The following is a 21,594-nucleotide window of genomic DNA, read 5'->3' as shown; positions in this document are numbered from 1 at the left end:
ATGTATACAATCTTCTGTTAATTATTTGATATTTCTTTGGGGTAATGTTAGACAGTGGCATGAGCATATAGCTAAAAACAAGTACAAGCATATTAAATGGCAACTAACTTAAGTACGATATAAAGACATTTAGAATATATTTATTATGCTAGTCAAATACAAAAGGGGTTTCACATACGTAAGATGTGCTTTCGCCTACTGGGGAAAAAAGGTTCACTCCAAAAAGCACAAAACTACAATCCAGTCAAAATCACAGCTAAACCAGTAAAGAAAGCAGACATTTCAAAGTGCATTTCAACTGACAACCCTTCCACTTGCAAATCCGAAGGAATTTGATAAACTTTGATAAAGACTGTTGACTTGAAACTCAGTACCGTGCGTTCCCAAGGTAACTATCTAGACATTTTCGTTTTTATTTACAGGACACACGTCATACCATATTGACAGCAAGTCTAATTGCACTGCAATTCCAGAGATCACAGAAAACGCAAATCATTTTTATATGCAGGAGCGGAATTATGTTACACTGATCCTGTTTACCTTCAATGCTCCAGGGCATTGTGACACATGCACAGTGGGTCTATGAAACGCCAGATTTCTCGGAGGTAATAATGAGGCCATGAATAGACTCTAGTTGATCAGCTGTTTTGAGGTAAGAGATCTCGTTCTTACAGGCGAGGCTTTATGACATGTCAACAAAAGGCAACTTGCAAGTGGAGATGGATGTACATTAATATAAACCGCACAGCGTCTTTTGTAACACAGCAAGAAACTCTCAGCCGAGGAAAACAAAACCGGTACAATGTATACACCAACACATTTACTCTTGCCTTTCCACAGGTTTTGCACAGCTTGCAGAGCAACAATCGATATGCCTAATAGTGAGACTAGCTACTGTTGGTTAGTGGTTAAGCTCTAGCATCGACAGAGCCACACAGAGCAGGTCCCGTGTCACGTGTCTACATGATCTAATACGTAATAGAGGATGTCACATTCCTATGAGAGCAGAAACACTCTTCAAACGACCACCTCTACCTCAGCACCCCCTGTCTGTTCAAATCCCTTTATGGCTTCCAAATCAAAGGCAGAGGGGGAAATGGGGACTGCGTTCACGCAGAATGTTTGCGGTTTCTAACTCCATGTGTACACATTGCACGCGTATGCATACACTTTACTGCAATCCTTCAACAGCTACAATATACAAGAGTGGGGAGACACTGACTGATACACAAAGAACATCATTACTTAGGACAATGAAAAAATAGTCTATGGAAAAACAGATTATAAATAATAATAATAATTATAATTATAAATCATTGGTAATTCACATCCATATGATCAAATAAGAAAACAAAAATCTCTGAATAATTAAAGCACATAAAATGAAACTAACTCAGTGGATGAACATCAAAATTACAATCGGTAACAAACTGGCAACCAATCATCAGATAATAACATTCCAGCAGAACGTCACCAGTGCCACCGGATATGCCATTAAGGATAGAACCTTTCCCTTCACTCTATTCCGGACTACCACAACATACCAACTGAAAATGAACAATAGTCCTCAATTTACATTAATGTCAATTTTATGATGTACATCTCATTTATACGAAGCACTCATTCACTGGCTATGGTAATAGTTATGATGGTACAATTATTTTGATCCTTTAAAACCATCGGTTCCTGCATAGAATTATATAATAACGCATATAATTTAAAACGGTATAACTAATAGAAGTTCAATAAATCAAAACGGAAAGAAAAAAAAAAAATCAAATAATATGTCTATATACTCTTGATAGGGAAAACAGTGTCTCACAAATAGGCTTATAAAACTGAAGTATAAACAACATTACAATAGAATATCGATCCAGTAGGAACCTATAGTTCTGAAACCCACACCATGCCAACTGAAATGAAACTGCATCTGCTACTAGCCGGGCACCGTCCCAGGGACAGAATGACTGCCATTAGTGCTTCCCAGGGTCGATGTTCTGGCGATCCCTTTTTCCGTAACCCGATGCGCTGGCCTCTGATGACAAAGGAAAAGGGCACATGTCAATAGACCCTTTCAACAATAAAAACAAAAACAATGCTTGAACGTTCTATTTGGGCCCCAATCTACTTCCTCTGCATTAAGATAACATATGGAATGTTAAAAAGGAAGTCTTGTGGGGCCAACTATGATGCTGATAATGGAACTCTCTTGAAAGGGTCCATATGTGCATGACGTCCTTGTGTCTGCTCTTGGCAGACATTTCTGCTTCTGCGTCTACCTGGATGCATTTCTCTTCACATTTTGAGTTGATATGGCATGTTAACAAGTGAGCGAAAACCAGCAGCAAATCCTACAACACCACTGGCAAAAATAGAAAGTCTATACTATGAAAGCCATACTTTCAGCTCCATTAAGATTTGGATTTAACTGCATCGGTTGAATTTAAAATCTTTAATCTTGCTTCTGTGGCTTGTAATGTGATTTTTTTTTTTTTAAATCTCTTCAAAAAGACTTGGCCACAGCAGGCGTCTACATCTCCCCCCGGTCAGCACACAGCATGATTGGCATGTCACCTTTCAGTCACACACTTCAGAGCCTTTCAAAAATGTCATTTTTGAGAAAATTTAGGGGAAATTATTATTTGGATATTTTCCACAGACATTATATTACCTTGTAAATTATATATTCTTGAGTTATTAAAACATCAGAGGTACAGACACAAATGTTTTGTGTACAATACAGCATAATTGAATTAGTAAAACATCACAAATGTTATTTTTGTAAACAATACAGCATAATTGAGTTAGTAACCCATCAGTGGTGTTAATCACATTGATTGATATCACAACATCATGTTTTGCACAATACAGCCTGCGGTGCTGGTTGCTGGCTCACCGGTGTTCTCGGGAGGAGGGCGCGCGGTGTCGGCCTGCCCTCGGTTGCCTCTGGGCTGGGGGAAGGAGGACTGCCAGGGGAAGCCCTGAAACAAGCCACAGCCAGAGCCAGTGTCAGCAGGGCAGAGAAGGCACCTCAGCTGCTAAGTGTGTTGTTGGTATTAAATCTTTTCAGATGAGCAAAACAACCACTGTTTTGTGTTTTGTAGGTGATAATCATGTAACAAGAGTGAGCATATCTTTGGTAAACAAGTGTCGATGACGTATGTTACGCTGCACTGTTATTATGTGTGCGTCTTTGCATGTTTGTTTCTCTCTGAGTGTGTGTATGTATGTGTGTGTGTGTGTGTGTGTGTGTGTGTGTGTGTGTGTGTGTGTGTGTGTGTGCGCGCGCTTACTGGGGTGACAGGCTGGAAGTCTCGGCCGGGTGCGGTGCTGAGGTTGGGCATGCGGGGAGGGAAGTGGATTGGCCAGCCCTCCAGGCCCTGGTGGCCCACCTGCACAAAGGGGCCGCAGTACGGGGGGCTCATGGGTCCGTTGGGCGCCGCCGCTGCCGCCCCAGTGGTAGGGTCAGAGGTGCGTCGCTCTGGCTGCCCATCCTACAAGGTTCCGAGGAAAAGTTGTGGTCAGTAAGTAGAGTCATGGTTTTGTTTCTTATCGGTCTAGTAACCATGGAGATTTTTAGTTAAGTTGTGAGTTAACATGTGAAAATGCAACACAGTTTAATCAATACGGACAGGCATAACGTGTCAACAGAGGTACATGGTAAAAAAGGGATATAGGTTTGCAAAGCTTTATTACAAGGATAAAAGGTGATTTTTTTTTTTTATTTCATCAGCCACAAGATGGCGCTGTTGTTCAAGGTAAAAGTTGCACGGTACCTGCTTATGATGCATCTGCAGTCTCTCCAGCTTACATCTTTCAGATCTCTCTCTCTGACACTCATTCTGGGCTTGGTGAAGCTTTAAACACACAAATACACACACACACACACACATTAACTTTTTCACACCGACACACATTAACTTTTTCACACAACATCATATCGTCATACATAAACATCTGATACTGAAACTGGCTGATCGTCATTGGTGTGACATGGTTGGCTGAAACATGAGTTAGCCGCAGCTATTTTCAATATTTACTGTAAATACCGATCTATTTACAGGTGGGGATTTCATTGTCATTCTCTCATAACAGATATTACGCGTGAGGAAACCGCTCAAGTGTGAGCCACTCCTAGGTGATGAGGCGGAGGAGTGGCGTGGGGATTTCTGTTCCTCTTTTAAACAAAAAGAAAAATCCATGCACCAACCTGGTTGGTTAGATTGGTCATCTGACCCTGGAGTCTTTCCACCTGGCGTCGCAAGTCTTCCTTCTCCTCGTTCATCCTCTCCCGATCACTCCTCTCCTTCCTGAAGTCCTCCTCGAAGATTTTCACCTGCATCGGACAGCAATGAACAGGGGTCACAATGAGAGCCGATAACATGAGCCTCTTCAGACAAATGTAAACATGCATGCACTCCCACTGGTTACAGCCCGATTAGCCAGGGTCTGCCATGCTCATCACCTTAACAGCCTTTAACCTCATTAACATTTGGTTTGCTGACACTTATGTTATCAATGGAACAAAAAAACCTTAAAAGCCATAATCGTGCTGTGTCTGCGTCATTTGAGCTGTCAGTTCTCACTCTCAAAAAAGAAAACAAGATTCAGATTTTTCTCAGTGTGGTTTCTAAAATTGAAAGAAAAAAAAAAAAAAAAAAAAATACAATTCAGCAAAATGTAAGTCAGAGGGAAACGTTCACCCACAATAGATGTGCTACGCTCCCTTTTCCATTACACGTTTACATTTTTGGTGAATGTTATGTCTATGCTTTGCATAAACAGCCAAAATTACATATTACCAAGAGCAGTGTACAACTTCAATATTTCAACTAATTTCCTTGATATTTCAAGAATTCATTCATTTGAAATATCAAATGAATCGAATGATCTGACCTCAGAGATAAATATTTGGATTACCTACTGTAATCACCTGTCTCTAACCAACTCTTGCCAAATTTCTCAAAACCAGAATTACACTGAATCATTGTTTCTGCAGGTTTCAATAAGTCAAATGTAAGACCGTAAGACATTTTTAAAAGCAATAATGAACGAAATTTAAGACCAGCTTCATGCTCTTTCCAGCAAAAAATATTTAGAAAAATCATAGTCCCAAAATTACAAGCAAAGTAAACTAATACAGGCTATAGAAATTGTATCAGTTCCAAACTAATCCAGTTTGAAGGTGTTTCTACATTGTGATAGCTGTACTGTTGAGAGAAAGAGCTACAACACTGAAAGTGACGGGCTATGCTGCAAGAAATGCAAATGTACAAGTAGCTATGTAGTTAAATGAGCATCAAAAAAAACTTACCTATACGCATTTCATACCTAGTGCATAATATTGCTTACGAGATTTAGGTCTTAAAAACTCTTAAATCTATTTTAGACTTTTTTAGACCCTCGCAGAAACCCTGCTGAACAGAACAGAATTCAATACTACCCTGACCCTAATATAATGGACTTACGGTGACACAAACAAAAGACACACTCCAGACCAATCTGCCTCATATGCTCAATGTTGAATATATTGCTGTGCTTGTGCTTATTTTTGTTTTTGTTTATTTATGTTTGTTGATTTGAGATGACAGCTGAGATGAGGTGAGGCGTTTACCTGCTCCTTGAGCACAGCGATCTGTGTGAGCGCATCCTGGTAGCGCAGGTTCATGGCGCCGTCACCCAGGGGGATGCCTGGCTGCTGCGTCGTGGAGGGCGAGTGCAGGTTTAGGGCTTCTTCCAGAGCCTGCTTACACACACACACACACACACACACACACACACACACACACCCACTCCAATTTAGATTATGCAGTTGCTGAACTATTTACTACAAACTACTTTATTAGTATTTTATTATTATTCATTACTTTATTATGAAAAGTGTTTAAAACTGGTATAGTGAACTACCCTTAAAAGGATCAAGAGACTGTCTGCTGTACGTCACAACCCCTGTATGCGTGTTACATTTGAATAATCATTGCCTGAAAAGGACTGAAGTTCATTGTTTTACAATGCCAATGAAACACTTTTACTGAGCGAGACATTTACAGCAGACTTCATTACACAAAGCAGTACAGTAAGTGGCAGACAGTCCCAAGACGATGGCAGACCCTAAATGCAAGAGAGAAGACAGCTGGAGCTCTCTAAATGTTAACAATCAAATATTCAGGACAAACATAGAGAGAAAGCAATAAAACAATAACACTACTGAGAAGTAACGACACCTCTGAGGACAGAAGTTTGATTGGATGTGGAGTGTGTGTGTGTGATTCTTGTATGAGTGATATTTTTGTATCAGTGAGTAATTGTGTGTGTGTGTGTGTGTGTGTGTGTGTGTGTGTGTGTGTGTTGTATCTGTGTATGAGTCTATGCGAGTAGGAAAAGGATCATTAAAACTGATTAACATTTGTTATGAGAATATTGCTGAAGAGATGACATGATAGACAATATCAAAAACTAACTGTATGTGTGTGTGTTTGTGTATACACCAACTCGGTTCAGGCGTTGGATCTAGGGCTGCAATGATTAATCGATTAGTTGTCGACTATTAAATTAATCGGCAACTATATTGATAATCGATGTATCATTTTTTTTAAGGAAAATACAAGAAATTCTCTGATTGTAGCTTCTTAAACTTGAATATTTCTAACTTGACTTACTTCTCTATGAAGGTGACCTATATATCTTTGGTGTGTGGAAAAAACAAGGCATTTGAAGGCATAATCTTGGGCTTTGGAAAACACTGATTCACCATTTTCTGGTATTTTATCAAACAACTTATCGATTAATCGAGAAAATAATCAGCAGATTAATCGCTTATGAAAATAATCGTTAGTTGCAGCCCTATTTGGATCTCTTTCTCCTGGTACTCCCGCTGCTTGGTGTGTGTGTGTGTGTGTGCGTGTATGTGTGCGCGTCAGTGTGTGTGTGTGTGTGCGCGTATGTGTGTGCGTGTGTGTGTGTGCCTGTGTGTACACTAACTCGGTTCAGGCGCTGGATCTCTTTCTCCTGGTACTCCCACTGCTTGGTGAGTGTGTGTGTGTGTGTGTATGTGTATGTGTATGTGTATGTGTGTTTCTGTGTGTGTGTCTGTTCACTCGGTTCAGGCGCTGGATCTCTTTCTCCTGGTACTCCCGCTGCTTGGTGAGTGTGTGTGTGTGTGTGTGTGTGTACACTAACTCGGTTCAGGCGCTGGATCTCTTTCTCCTGGTACTCCCGCTGCTTGGTGAGTGTGTGTGTGTGAGAGTGTGTGTGTGTGTGTGTGTACACTAACTCGGTTCAGGCGCTGGATCTCTTTCTCCTGGTACTCCCGCTGCTTGGTGAGCGGCAGCAGCTGGTCCTGCAGGTAGCGCACCTTCTGTTTCAGCTCACAGGTCTCCGACGTCAGACACTCCTTCTCACCCTGTACCCGTACCCACACACACACACACACACACACACACACACACACACTTACTTATGTGGCCTGTACAGACATGCAAGCAGCACCTTTAGAAAGCTATAAACAATCCAACCCAGGGGCAAGAAAGGGAGGGGTACAGGCCAATTTGACTCGTTGTTGAACTCAATATCAACTACCTTTTTCGAGACCAAAACCGGATCGCGGACAGCATCTTTAAAATATTGGTCCTCATTTGCCTCTATGCATCATACAAATGACTATAACACTTACTGGAAACACACTTGAATAAAGGCTGTGATAAAAGGCCTCGCGGTGGTCAGTGAATGCAAATGCAGTGAAACCTCACATCATAAAATCCCCAATCACTCAAAAGGCACATCAAGTGTTAGGTAACGAGACTACGAAAGTTCTGTCTGTCTCTTAGAGGTTTTGAGGACGTTCGCCACCACAACTGCTCTAACTGATCTGGAGTCGGTACAGGTGAGACTCATGTGGGAAAGGGAAAACACAGAGTCCTTGTCACGATGTAAGTGATACTGGGAAACGCACCGTGTGAAAAACAGGTAAGAAGAAGTGCACAAACCAGTATGATAAATACAACAAAGTTATTACGAGACACAACTACCATGTGAAATTCTACTGTAACATGGGTCTAACTTCAGTGATTCTCAAAGCATAGTCATGATTCATAATGACTAAATCAACTTACACACATATAACTTACACCACAATCAAGAGTGATCTACAGAGAAGCGTTTTTTATGCACACAAATAAATCATACTTTGATAAGTTATGAGTCATAACATAATGAGTTTGTTCAAGGTACAACAACTATTCTAATATGTCATGGGGTAAATAGGAGAGCAGAAGTTCATGAAACAAGCCCACAAACAACACAAAATATAACCATATAACAGGTAAGACGGAAGACCTTTCCTAGAAACAGTAGCAGTGCTACTTCAGTGAGCTTAAGACCTGTTTTTACATTCTGCGGACATGCCAGGTGCCAACAGTGCAGCTCATGCCAGCTACTGTGCCACGCATGTACTCGTCTTCCCCAAAGGCCAGCGAGCGTCGTGCCACAGCAGGCTGTCAACACCTCCCGTGATAACAGAGGCAGATAGACAGATGATGGCCCCAGGCTAATTCTTGCGGCACAAACTATAGAATCGGCTTTCCTTCTAAGAAAGGTTTCCGAGCCATCTACTTAATGCGAGGGGGCGACGGGCTCTGTTTACGGGAGTCTCAGGTGAGTGCCAGAGCACCTGATTCGCTTCTGGAGCACCCCAAGGCCACGGGGTAAATAACAGCATCAATCATTCTAAACGAGTGTAAATACCCCTCTGCTGGGGCAAGGGGGTTATCCGACCTGCCCGCACATTACCTGGGAAGGTATGGGGGGGGGGGGTAATTTAGGTAAGGTATGCGTGCTGGGAGGGACTTACCTGCACATTCTCGATCTTTGACTTGGCGAGCAGCAGCTTCTTGTCGTAGTCGCGCTGCCTCTGCTCCCGTTCCGTCTCTAGCTCCAGCACGGCCTTCTGGGAGTCTGCAAGCCGCTGGCGCAGGTCTGTGATCTGGGAGGAAGGAGGATAGTCAACAAACAGTCAACCAATGAAACACATATGGACGTATGGACTGATTGCTGACTTATCAGTTGATTATTGAGGCTACAGATACTGCTACAAGAAACCTTTTTGAAAATGTTTTGCTGTTTGACAAAATTGATTTGTGTGTTATAGGGTCGAATCAATGAGGATTTTGACGCATTTTGACATTTTCTGTTTGACAGTTTCTGGTTGCTCATCTTGTGCGAAAGCTGCCTACTGATTAACAAACACGTATTTGAGGAAAAAAAAATGTCACTGTATACACGGTTGTATTTCCCAATATACTGTAGTGAGGACTATTATCTAATGATCTGAAGCTTCCTGTTGCTCTGACGCAGGTGGTTTACGATATACATTCGATTCATCTCGTCACAGTGATATTTCATTGTTTTGTCCGGACGTGGCGTAATAGTCACCCTGTGCCACACAGAATAAGTGAGTACTACACTGACCTTTCTGTGGTGAATCTCAGTATCACGGAGAAAGACCCTATTGGCTTTAGACAGTTCTGTCAGGCTGACTAGGCTTATTTGTAATACTACCCTCGAAGAAGCAAAAAACATGTTTTCAAATGAGTCAGGCCACTGTCTGGAAACAAAGACGCATGTAAACAGGTTCAAAGGCCGGATTTTATTTTTGTTCCAGTCGGTGTGTTTGTGCGCGCAGGCCGTGTGACGTCAACGCGACAGCGTACGGATACACATACACACACACACCAAAAGACAAAAAAACAAAAAACACCTTTCAGCCCTCCTAAGCCCATTCGAGACGGCAAACTACTGCCATTCTTGTTGCAGTCGCCGCAGCAGCAGTGAGCCGGCAGAGTCCTGGAGCTGCGTAACTTTGGGCTCCCCCCACACTATGCCCCCCCCCCCCCGCAGGAAGTTGGCGGGTACCAGAGAGGTAAGGGAAATTCTGTTTGAGGTGCGACAGGAGGGATGTGGCCTCTGCAGTATTTTTTTTTTTCAAAAGCTGTCAAAACGAACAGAGATATAGGACCGAGAGAGAGAGAGAGAGAGAGAGAGAGAGAGAGAGAGAGAGACACTAATGCAGTCACAGTGCAAAAGTAAAAGCTGAGCAAGTGACATGGAATTGCAACGGCAGGTTCCGGATCGGAACCTGGGCAGACCAGTGGGCAGGCAACTATTCTACTGCTGCTCCAGAACGCCAGCACAGAGAGAACCAGAGGTTTCCACAGGACTGGTCCAGCGCATAAGCAAAAAGGATGTTTCAGAATGTTTTAATCACACTTTACCAGACCAGTTTCCAATTTGATAATCTAATCTCATTTGAGGAAATCAATGCAAAAATAAAATAAATAAATCAATCCAAAAGTAATACGGACATAGTTCAGGTGCTATAGCATTAAGATGAATCTTGTTTTAGTCTCCGCTAATGGACTCCATTACTGGAACTCTCTCTCTCTCGCTCTCTCTCTCTCTCTCTCTCTCAAATATGAAATATTACCTTCTGTTCAAACTGGGTCTTCATGGCTGTCCACTGCACATCCCATTGTTTATTCACCTCCAGCACCTGAGATAAGAAGGGGACAGAGCACAGCAACCGGTTGGCTACGCATGGATACGCAGGGTTCCCACGCACACTTCCCACTCAAGTCAAATGAAAAATTCCATGACTTTTACCTGACTTTCCCCGACAAAAAAATCTGAATTTCCATGACTTACTATATAATGATTGTTACAATAAACTGACCGATGATTTCAGAGTAGCCGTGTAGCATTCAAGAATCTGTGTGTGTATGTATGTATGTATGTATGTATGTATGTGTGTGTGTGTGCGTGCATGTACAGTATGTATGTATGTATGTATGTGTGTGTGTGCGTGCATGTACAGTATGTATGTATGTATGTATGTGTGTGTGTGTGTATATGTGTGTGTGTGTGTGTGTGTGTGTGTGTGTGTGTGTGTATGTATGTGTGTGTGTGTGTGTATGTATGTATGTACATGTATGTATGTATGTATGTGTGTGCGTGCATGTACAGTATGTATGTATGTATGTATGTATGTGTGTGTGTGTGTGTGTGTGTGCATGATTGCATGATGTATGCATGGTGCATGCGTCTATATGTATTTCTTGTCTGCTGCTCTGTCCCCAACAAGAGGCTCTGGGTGTGAGTGAAGGGAGAGAGCTTACGTCTTTCCTCTGCTTCTCCAGGAGCCTGATCCTCTTCTCATACACCTCTGGGTCACAGGTCTTGGCTGGGGTTTTCTCAAGCACTTTCCCAGTCTGGATAGAACATGACACTTCCTCTTAGTAAACACCATTATGACCAACAGTCCCGGCATTAGGACATAGATGATACTGAATTACCACATTTATTTGGAGTTCAGTTCCCGTGACTTATCTTTTTTATAATCATAAGCAGTACTATTTCAACATCTGGCCAACTCAGATGTATGCTTACACAACAGCTGAACAGTAATAAAAAGCAAAACTCCATTTGTCAGCAATGAATGATCGGACTATGAAACTTACCACTATTCATTCTAAAAAAAGAGGAAATTACACAGACATGACAAGGAGATGGAAAGGGGTAAGTTGGGAGTTTAATGGTTTTCCCAATGTAGCTAGTGGTCAAGTTGACTCAGGAGATGAGAATGATTACCAATTCTCCCTTTAAGACTATCCCAAGAACCCACAAGTAAATTGGCACTGCTTTCTCAGGGCATCATTTAAAATATCAAATTTTTGATTAATATCAATAACTTAACTAATAAATCACAATCCCTCATGGGTATAACTCTTAAGATCATGACTGATTTACCAACCTGAGCATGGATTCTAATATATCAATGTACAACTTGTAGGACAGTCATAACTTGCTTTGTTCAGTCATATAATTATCCCCTGAATAAAGATTTGAGAACATAGTACTTAGTCATAGACTTTCTGAGACACAGGGTATGGTTGTTCACCTGCTGCGTCATGGTCACCTCCACCTTGGCTTTAGCCGGTTCCTCTTTGGCCGCTTCCTCCTTGGGTTCGGACGCTCTGGCCTCCTGTTTGTGCGCTGGCGCTGGCGCTGGCGCTGGCGGTCCGCCTCCGGCGATCTGCTCTCTGAGCTTCAGATTCTCCTGCCTGGGGAGGACGTCCGTACGGGAGCCAGAGCAAAAGCAAAAGTGTGAGTCAAGAGAGGGGCTGAACGAATACTGAGATTCCCGTAGAGGTCAGTTAGAACAAAAGTAGGTTTGGGATTTATGGAGGGGGGGGGGGTTGGGGGGTCTATGGAAAGACCCTGCAATACCAAAAGCAAAACTATCTAAACAGGAGATGCAATTCAATGCTTTCTGTTCTTGAAAGTCTCAAACTTTGCTTTTGTCACAGTTTATTTTCTTTTGTCAAGTATCAGGTAAAACAGGTATTTTGCTCTCCATGGTAAATGCTAAAAGGTTAACTTTTAAAGAGAAACAAAAATTCTTACCGTAGTTGCTCTAAGTCCCGGTTCCTGTACTGCAGATCTTCCTCCATTTTCTTTCGGAGTTCATTATTCTCTTGCCGGAGTTGTTCACAGAGAGTCTATAAAATGACAGGCAAAATAAACAAGAGAAGAACAAACAAAGAACAAAGCTTACGAGCGTGTCAACAGAGCGTATGTAGGTGTATGTGTAAATATCTGTGTGTGTGTAGGTGTATGTGTAAATATCTGTGTGTGTGTGTGTGTGTGTGTGTGTGTGTGTGTGTGTGTGTGTGTGTGTGTGGAAGGGGCTTACCTGAAGGAGTGAGGTCCTCTGCTCGTTCTTCTGCACCTTGGAGGAGAGGTGGTGGAACTCGACAGCCATGCGGCCCAGGTGGGCGAGCAGCTGGCTGGGGTTGGACTCCTCGGCGAACACACTGAAGGAACTCTCCAGACGCTGCAGCTGGCTGGCCAGCTCCATGTTCTCCTGGGGCAGGTGAGGCACTGAGGCCGACGCCGACGCGGCCACAACAGGGGCCTGGAGAGGGAAACACCAGGACGGCACGATCAGTGGGCGAGCCAGTCGGACTCTCCCCTCCCTGCCCTGACTCACCAAATCCACCTCGTAGTCACCGCACCTGACTAAGGCCAGTGCTATGGGGCTTCTTAAGACAGCCAACTATTACACAGAGAGGAATTTCAGATATTGCCAACTGACCTAGAGTTAGTGTGTGTGTGTGTGTGTGTGTGTGTGGGTGTGTCTCTCTGTGTGTCTCTGTGTGTGTGTGTGTGTGTGTGTGTGTGTTCAGCTATAGTTAGTCTGGCTGCCGTTCCCATGATGACTCAACACGATGATGTGTTTCTATTCATGTTAATCCTGTGGATTCCCTATTGAGTCAATCTGGACAGGCACAATAGCAGAAAGGTGTTATGTCACCAACTTCTAAATGAGCCGCCTTGATAAGGAAAACGAGCAGGATATAGCCCGAAGCCATGCTAACAAGGTTGGTAATTAGCGCCCATTAGGGATGTAACAGTATGAAAATGTAACCTCACGGTAATAGTGACCAAAATTATCACGGTTTTCAGCATCATCGCATAGCATAACATTACCATGGCATTGTGTGTTGTCCCGTTCACTTTTTTCAAGTTTAATTGGCTATGTACTTATAGCTTAACTTACCATGATTATGAGTGCTATTTCTGTTATTTGGATCCAATTAGTGAGACCCAGTAAGTGTTCAAAATAAAACTTTAGGCTACGGTATTCTCCTTATAACGTGAGTGGAATGGATTTAATGTGGATGTGCACATAAAAAGACGCAGAGTGGCTACATGATACAGCGCACGTTTTGCATTGAAAATGTTCCGCCTTTAAAAGCAGGTGTAACCTAATCCGAATCGCGGTTAAATCCATCAATAAGACAACATAATCAGTAGGTACCAGTTTTGTTTCATTGTACCAGGCAGGACTATGTCAAAAGCAGGCTCAGATTAAGCTGCGAAGGATTAAACACACAGTTTCCACACCGTGGTAGTCAACTGGGATAATTATGATATTTGAAATGAAAACAGTAATTGTTATCGCCAACATTTTTATCGTGGATTACCTTTACATTGGTAATCGTTACATCCCTAGCGCCCATAAACGGCTACAGATTACATAGTGTTCAGAAGCAGGAGAAACAGCCGTCATCCACGCTTAGGGCAAACACTGTAGAGATAGCTTGACCGGCTGGATCCTGTTGTTGCTCAACAAGTGTCCGTGGCCAACCATGAAGTAGGGAAAGCAAAACTTAGGGATGAAACGAAACCTAAGCACCTCTGCACCCACTTCACACTCCTTGGTTACACTCTTGACCTGAACCATTATGAACTCTTATTTTCCATTCAAGGAGGACAGTGCACTGGGAACTTATCACTACACGACGTGATTGAAAGGTGAGAAATAGGTCACTATATTGTATTACTATATTGTATTACTCAGGATGAGAAATGTGTTACTATGTAGTTTGCTAAGTGTGTAAGTACTATGTATTATTAAGGTTTTACTACATTGTATTGACAATGCTTAATGAACCAGAATGCAGCTGAATCAAGACAGTGATTCAAGATAGTGTGAGGTTGACAAACTGCAGGATTCAGCCTTCAAGAAGAAGAAAACTAAAGTTGCTGGAAGTTCCAAAATTTCCACATATCCCTGAAGCCATAAAACACTGGAACGCACCGCTTGAGTTTCTGTGGTGACAGCTCCACGGTCTTCCATATTCACAACCTCAAACTCTGAAGACACTTCCTGTAACACACACACACACACACACACACGAAATTAGTTAGAAGTGAGTTTCTTTAGTAGATACAGACCCTTTCCGCAAACTGGAGACAAGATTAGCTGATGCACTGTTTGCGAAAAGCACAATATTGAGCAATAGTGCCCAACACATGAGTGTAGCATGTATTCAGTGCTGTTATTATGGGATGGGGAGGAAGCACACATTCACTCACATTGAGGTCTGATTGGACAGCCTTTGCAGTCATGCATTCCCGCGTTTCTGTGCAATCAGCACTCAGATGAGCGTGGTGCTTGGCATGGCCTAAGGGGAATTTCACACAGAGGGAGAAAGCGACAGACAGAGTTGTCAGAAGAGCACAGCAGCGAACCACAAACCAAAACATTCCAAACGATATCCCTCTTCAATAATTTCAAGATGCTTCCTGCTTTTAAATTAGGTCATCAGGAAATGCAGACAAAAAAAAAAAAAAAAACTTACCATCAAAAACTTGAAATAAGATAGACTCTGCTTAATCCATACCATCACACGCACAATTTATATAAACCTTTTGGTTTGTAATCCCAAGAGCCTTTTAGTTTGTAATCCCAAGAGCTTTCACGCCTAAGCAAGGGCTTACCCTGAAACGTCATGTCATTAAATATCTTCTTGGGAGCCACACTGGGTGTGCAGACTTTTTTGTCATCGCTGTGACCTTCCCCTTTCATCCAGCACCCAAAACTTACTACTTAGGCTACTTGCCCTGGATTGGTGTAATTTCAAGAGTATGCCTTGCAATCTCAAGAGTCTCTACACACAGGTCAAGAAATAAGTCAGAGGCCATTGGCCCATGGTTCTCACCCTGGGCCTCTGTCTGGACAGGGGTCCCCATGCAGAGGCTGGATGCGAAGCTGGGGGTGGAGGACTTGAGAGCCTCGTTGTCCCTGACAAGCTCCTCCACCCTCTTCCTCAGCTTGGACGCCTCCATCTGGGACTCCTCCAGCAGATCTCCTGAGGAGTGACAGTGCAGAGGGAGCGAGGAAGGGAGGAGCAGAGAGGGAGAGAAAGAAAGAGAGAGAGAGAGAGAGAGAGAGAGAGAGAGAAAGAAAGAAAGAAAGAAAGAAAGAAAGAAAGAAAGAAAGAAAGAAAGAAAGAAAGACAAGGGATGAAGGAATAGAGAAAGAAAGGGAGAGAGAGGGAGAGGGAGGCAGATGTGAGGAATGGAGGGAGGGAGGGAAACATAGGCATGGGAGGGATAAGAGACAGAGATGCAAGTACCATTACAAAACATAGTCTGCATCTGGCATGCAGCTCAGAACCGCCCATACAATCTTTCAAACAAACTTTCTGCACATGAGGAACTGGTCTGGACACATTTTTAAAAATATGACGGGGGCACGTCCTAAAAAGGTCACATCACCAGTTGTGTTCCAAAATTAGATGCCAAGTCTTTGTACTCTCATTTTTCGGTTTCAAATAGCGCCTTTTAAAAATGAATAACAAATAATCAAAACGAAGAACTATTAGGCTACCTCTCCCTACCGCCACTTACTTGGCACTTGTTAAGTTAAACTGTATACTTTTTAGCTAATGTTGACTATGTGACTGCTATCTTTAATCTCCTTCACTATCTCACTTTTATCTCTCAGAGCTATGTATTGAGTGTTGTACTATAGTTTGTGGTGTGTATGTTCAAGTTAAATGTGACTGTAAATGTAACATCTCATTCTTTTCTAATAAAAAATGTTGATCACAAAAAAAAAAGTTAAGTTGTACCACTACTGTCATAAGCATAATAGCTATTACAATCATACACGTTTATTCCAAGAGTGCTATAGTAGAGGGAAGTCATATAAGATGACTTAACATGACTGAGATCCCCTCACCTTATTTCATCACTTCTCTTATTGAAATACGTCCATGACTCTAATCAAGGCTTTACCACACCCAAATGACAACGATGCAAAAAAATTACCTCACTGCCTGACAAAATTAGATGTTAATCATGACACAAGTTGACATGTGAAAAGGGAAGCAAAACACTATGCAACCTCTCAGTACCGACACGAAACCAACAAAACATCCTCCACAGTAATACCAGTCCACAGTAATACAACTCACTATAATCCATGACACAGTCAGTTCTAGAATGAAATGACCCAACTCCCTGCCCCCTCGACCCCCCACTCTCCCCTATGTGTGTCACACCACACATATTCTACCTAGAAACCAAATCTCCCTGGCACAGCATCACGTCTCTTTCCACCTGTCAGGCCACTGACAAACACACCAAAATAAACCTGACACATCAATTCAACACATAGGGGCCAAATGTGTAGATGAATGACTGGGGCTCTGGCTACTCACCGAGACTCTTGAGCCCCTTCATGCGCTCCCGTAGTACACTGTTCTCCTCCAGCAGCTGCCTGTAGCTGCCGCTGGCGCTCGCGCTGTTGCTCTCTTCTCGGACTTGGCACTCGCTCCCACCGGGGTCGTAAATTCGGTACGGGCCCTTTCCCTCCATCATCGCCTTCTCAACACTGAACAAGCATCACTCCTGAAGCAGAGAGACAGACACAGAGAGAGAGAGAGAGAGAGAGAGAGAGAGAGGCACAGAGAGGCACAGAGAGACACAGAACCAGTTGGAATGTAGCCCAACATTCACATGTTTTCATTTTTCCATATTTAAAGGTCTGATAAATGACATTGTTCACCAGGCCTGCTACGACCTCCTCTGGGTACCGATTACATCTTTGTCTGTGTACCTCGCATATGCATTGACCTTTTGCAATTCAAAAGCCTGACATTTGAATGACTCCCTTGCAGAGCATTTTTGAGTTGCTATTTTAAACCAGGTGATTTGAATGGACATGTCAGCTACAGTAAAATCAGGCACAGACCTCCTTGAATAGCGGGGGATTCCACCCACATAAAGATATTGTTGAAACACTTCGGCCATAATCATATATGGGTCACTGTGTTTCTTCTTATCGCAGTGTCTTACTGGTAAGGAAGTCCATTCTGAACATCCCTGTTCCTGCTAAGCAACTCGGCTACAATACAAATGTCATTCAAAACAACAATACAAAAGGAAATGCCATAGACTCTACTGGCTTCTGTTTAGTCTTTGCCAAGAGTAGCACTACGAAATGACCAACAGAAAGGTTTTGTCTGCAGTCTTGCAGCCTTCCATGCAGTTTAAAACTGGCAAGCTCAACCTCAACTGCCACGAATTCTCTCAAAACATGAATAGATGCTACATAGTCACGACAACGGGCCACCAACACAGCAGAGGTAACGTCAGAGCAGTGACTAGCGACAACACAAGATTACATTGCCAACTTAGCCATAACAAGACATCGTGGTTTCTTTTTCATTTTCACGGCCGACTGACATACGTTTTCCAAGGAACAATCGAATGTAAAACCGATAGCTAGCAAGCTTGGTTAATGTTACTTCACTAACGTTAGCTAACAAGTACAGCAAGCTATCGATACATAGCTAACAATCTAACATTAACGTTAGTCCTAAACGTTACCAGTCATTGCCAGGAGATAAGTCTGTGTAATCTGGTGACTATTCGTTAGCAATCAGTTTCCAGTGACTAGACAATACAAGCTAGCTAGCCATCATAGCAATCTTTGATAGATATGCTAGCTATATGCAAAATGTACATAAACACGAACCATCTGGTGTGTTGGCAAGCCACTTTTCAGCCAGGTATGTATGGTTGGACACTAGGTCGCAACATTAACATAAGATGATGATACAAACCATGCTAAATATCGTAGAATTATCCCTAATCATAATCTTTGGGTTTGGCACATTTAGCAGTTACTGTTAGCTGAATTTGGCTAATTTAGCTATTGCCAAATTGCTAACGATATTTTCTTGAACAGGTGATGTGCTATAACCCAGTCATAAACGTTAACGTTAATGTTAAATAACGTTACCTCGGTCAGCTGTTGACTACACATTTACTTCCTACGACAAAGCAAGTCACACAATACAAGCCATCACTGTGTCAACATAAAGAAACAATTGCCTCTAGATCTAGTCTAAAACAAATAGACATAGGCTACAATTCAAACGAGACAGGGGACAAGCTACCTTTCAGACGGCGAAGTATCTTCGTTTGTCCAAAAATTTGCGGAAGTCCATGTCGTAACCAGGGAAATTCCACCTAACACTTGATGTAAACAGCCGTGGTTGACAGCCCAATGAACCAATCACAAGCTTCATACTGTTTGCTTATTTTAATATTTAAAGACATAGTTCAAAATTACCAGCTCTTTTTGAGTGACAAGTGTCAAAGTGTCAAAACAGACTGATTAATTGTTAGAGTTGAACTGTTTTTTGAGTGGTTAGGTCTATTGTTCAGTTGAATTAGGCCAACTTATGGGAAATGTTCTAATGGTAACCTGATGATAGGTAGGCACTTTTTATTGTTTTCTTCTTCTTCATTTTTTTTTATAAAGATATTTCCCAACCAAGTTATACGTTGGTGGTCCTTGTCCCTCCATCTAGACATGCACTTACATGTAGCCTACTTGAATAGATTAATTGTCTGTGCATGTTACCACAAAATTAATTTATCTGACTCATTTCCTTAAATGTTTCAGTGATGAAATGCTGGAGACCATGCCAAAAGGCTCAACAAATCTATAGGCCTAATGTCATGCTGTTGAGCATCTTAAACTGTTTAATACAGCATACAGCCTGACAAAGTAAGCTCAGCTCCTGTCATAACTTCCACTGTCATGATATGAATTAATTGTAAGCCTATTGTATTTTCCAAGTATATTTTGTGTGATAAACCTTTGACAAATTTAGGCTATTTGGCCTACAGACAAAAACTAAATAACATTAAGCGTGCCGTCTCTTTATTCATTTATTTATTTTTCAGAATTAGGACAACAGTGAGTGTCAAAAGTGCACCGATTGCTGCTCAGACTCCTAGAAAGATTTTATGCTCTTATAACACAGCGTGTATAGCTGTGTATTATAATGAAATACCTTCTTTCATTAATGAGAGTCCTTCTCATTTGTTCTGAACTTTTACCTTGACTGTCGCACCAGAGGAAGCAAAGCGCAGCTTAACCCTGTGTACCTTTTATTTCAATAATGACCCATGACCAATATTTTTGGATAATCAAAAATATCAAGACATCTTTTCGTAAAAAAACTGTATGATAAAAAATAGCCTATATCTAACAATCAATACAAACTATAACCCATAGTTAAATTAGAATATCATCAAGGCAACACCCCATACCAACTAAAATTTAGAACTGGACTAATTTATGATATCACCAAGGCGATACTGCCATATGTGAGTATTCACATCCATATGTTCATATCAGTACACTATTACAGCTCTGTCAGGCCTACACATTGTTCCTACACAGGTCTCCAATATTGCCACTGTTCTAGTAACTCAACAGAACTCCATACTGGTTTACAGTGTGAAAAGATAACAGAGGCAGACCTAAAGAAAGTCAAAACTCATTAGACCATTAGGCTATGGATGATGACACACATTCACCCTTTTTATAAACAGAAAACCTCTGAGATTACTGCACATGTTGTGCAGTCTGTCACAAAAAGTAAAAAGAAGTTTTAAAACTTAAGAAACAATGACAATTTGCAGCAACTACAAAATAAATCAGATGAATATACATTAAACAATTACTCACATTTTTTGTATGAGAATGCAAAACAAACACACTCACCTACACACTTTAGCTTGTGTCCGAGAGGCGTTTTTTAAGGAAACTGGTGGCTGGGGGGGAAGCGAATTCACTGTGTTTAGATAGTCGGGGATTTCCCACTTAGTAAAAGGCCCTGATATTTTCAGCTCAAAAGGGGGGACCTGGTGCCTGTCCAAGAAGTTGATTCGCTCTAGTTAAATGGTACCAGAAAACAGCAATAGTTTGTATAATTATATTGCTTATCCCCTGCAATAACAAAAAATACTATTCGAATTGTAATGTACTGACTTAAATGGCAGAACAAAAATATTCTGGTGTTTATAAGTGCAGAGATGTAAATCTTCTGGCATGGACGAGTTAACCAGTTCATCTCTCTCCCATAAAACACTTTCGTATTGCTTAATTGTAGCATTAAACAGTGTGAAACAAACATGAAACAATTTCAAACTGAATAAAGAAAGTTTGACATTGCCACTTCCCTTCAGGTAAAACCTCTACTGGTACATTACACACCTGCATCCCTTATAGTTCCCCAGCCTGAGGCAACAAAGTGTGGGACACAACAAGTTCTATTTTGATTTGTTTAACTACAAATGCACATACATTATTCAGAGATTGCATGACTACAATAATGACTTTCCTCTGAGACTGGAACTCTCAACAATAACTAGACTAAAGCAAAAGATATAACTATGATTATGTACAGTTAGAATAAATATCATTTTTATATAGTCAAAATCATGTGAAGATTCTGGTGATTCAATGATTCTATATAATTTGAAATGTAATCATTATATGATCATGGCAAGAAACAGAACACATGTCTGCATACGACTATAATTATTATTATTATCATTATCAACCAATACTTTTATTTAAACTAGTGTCAAGAACTGTGCTACTCTGATGTTCTGCACTGTGGCTGCAAATTTCATGCACACATTACTGATGTTGCGACGCAGTTTGGCCTACTGCAGGGGATTTCCTAGCCTCACTGTTTTTTTTTTTTTCGTTTTTTTTTCTTCTTTCCTCTTTTAACTCAAAGATGGCCTGACAACAGCTGCTCTCACACACGCACATGCAGCCAAATAAGAGCGAGCAATGGCACGGCGAGCTATGGCTATTCTGTCAAAACTGACCGTTTAAGTGGCATCATTACCATTGCCGCCAGAGATTCAGGAATT

General features: G+C 41.7%; 1 protein-coding gene across 4 annotated transcripts; it reads right to left on the bottom strand.

The window, feature by feature from the left end:
• Window positions 1-124: 124 nt before the first annotated feature.
• Window positions 125-20,489, bottom strand: tnip1 (TNFAIP3 interacting protein 1). 4 transcript variants are annotated; one of them, XM_042074003.1, is made up of 18 exons: window positions 20,432-20,489; window positions 17,067-17,256; window positions 15,561-15,710; window positions 14,935-15,023; window positions 14,657-14,725; window positions 12,746-12,967; window positions 12,457-12,551; window positions 11,951-12,113; window positions 11,169-11,261; window positions 10,481-10,546; window positions 8,849-8,980; window positions 7,274-7,402; window positions 5,615-5,746; window positions 4,211-4,336; window positions 3,777-3,857; window positions 3,294-3,494; window positions 2,897-2,981; window positions 125-2,035 (listed from the first exon to the last, which is right to left on the bottom strand). In XM_042074003.1, exons 2-18 carry the CDS (start codon window positions 17,224-17,226, stop codon window positions 1,974-1,976), a joined length of 2,055 nt encoding a protein of 684 aa, XP_041929937.1. In that variant the 5' UTR covers window positions 17,227-17,256; window positions 20,432-20,489; the 3' UTR covers window positions 125-1,973. The 4 variants fall into 4 exon arrangements, with proteins under 4 accessions (XP_041929937.1, XP_041929935.1, XP_041929939.1 ...); XM_042074001.1 differs by lacking the exon at window positions 20,432-20,489 and adding an exon at window positions 18,810-18,906; XM_042074005.1 differs by lacking the exon at window positions 20,432-20,489 and adding an exon at window positions 18,810-18,906 and having other exon boundaries at window positions 5,615-5,743.
• Window positions 20,490-21,594: the final 1,105 nt, after the last annotated feature.

This window comes from Alosa sapidissima, chromosome 20 (genome assembly GCF_018492685.1).
Source record: "Alosa sapidissima isolate fAloSap1 chromosome 20, fAloSap1.pri, whole genome shotgun sequence".
Taxonomy (NCBI): Eukaryota; Metazoa; Chordata; class Actinopteri; order Clupeiformes; family Clupeidae; genus Alosa; species Alosa sapidissima.
Note: the sequence above shows the minus strand (reverse complement) of the source record. Positions and strands in the feature narration are given on the sequence as shown.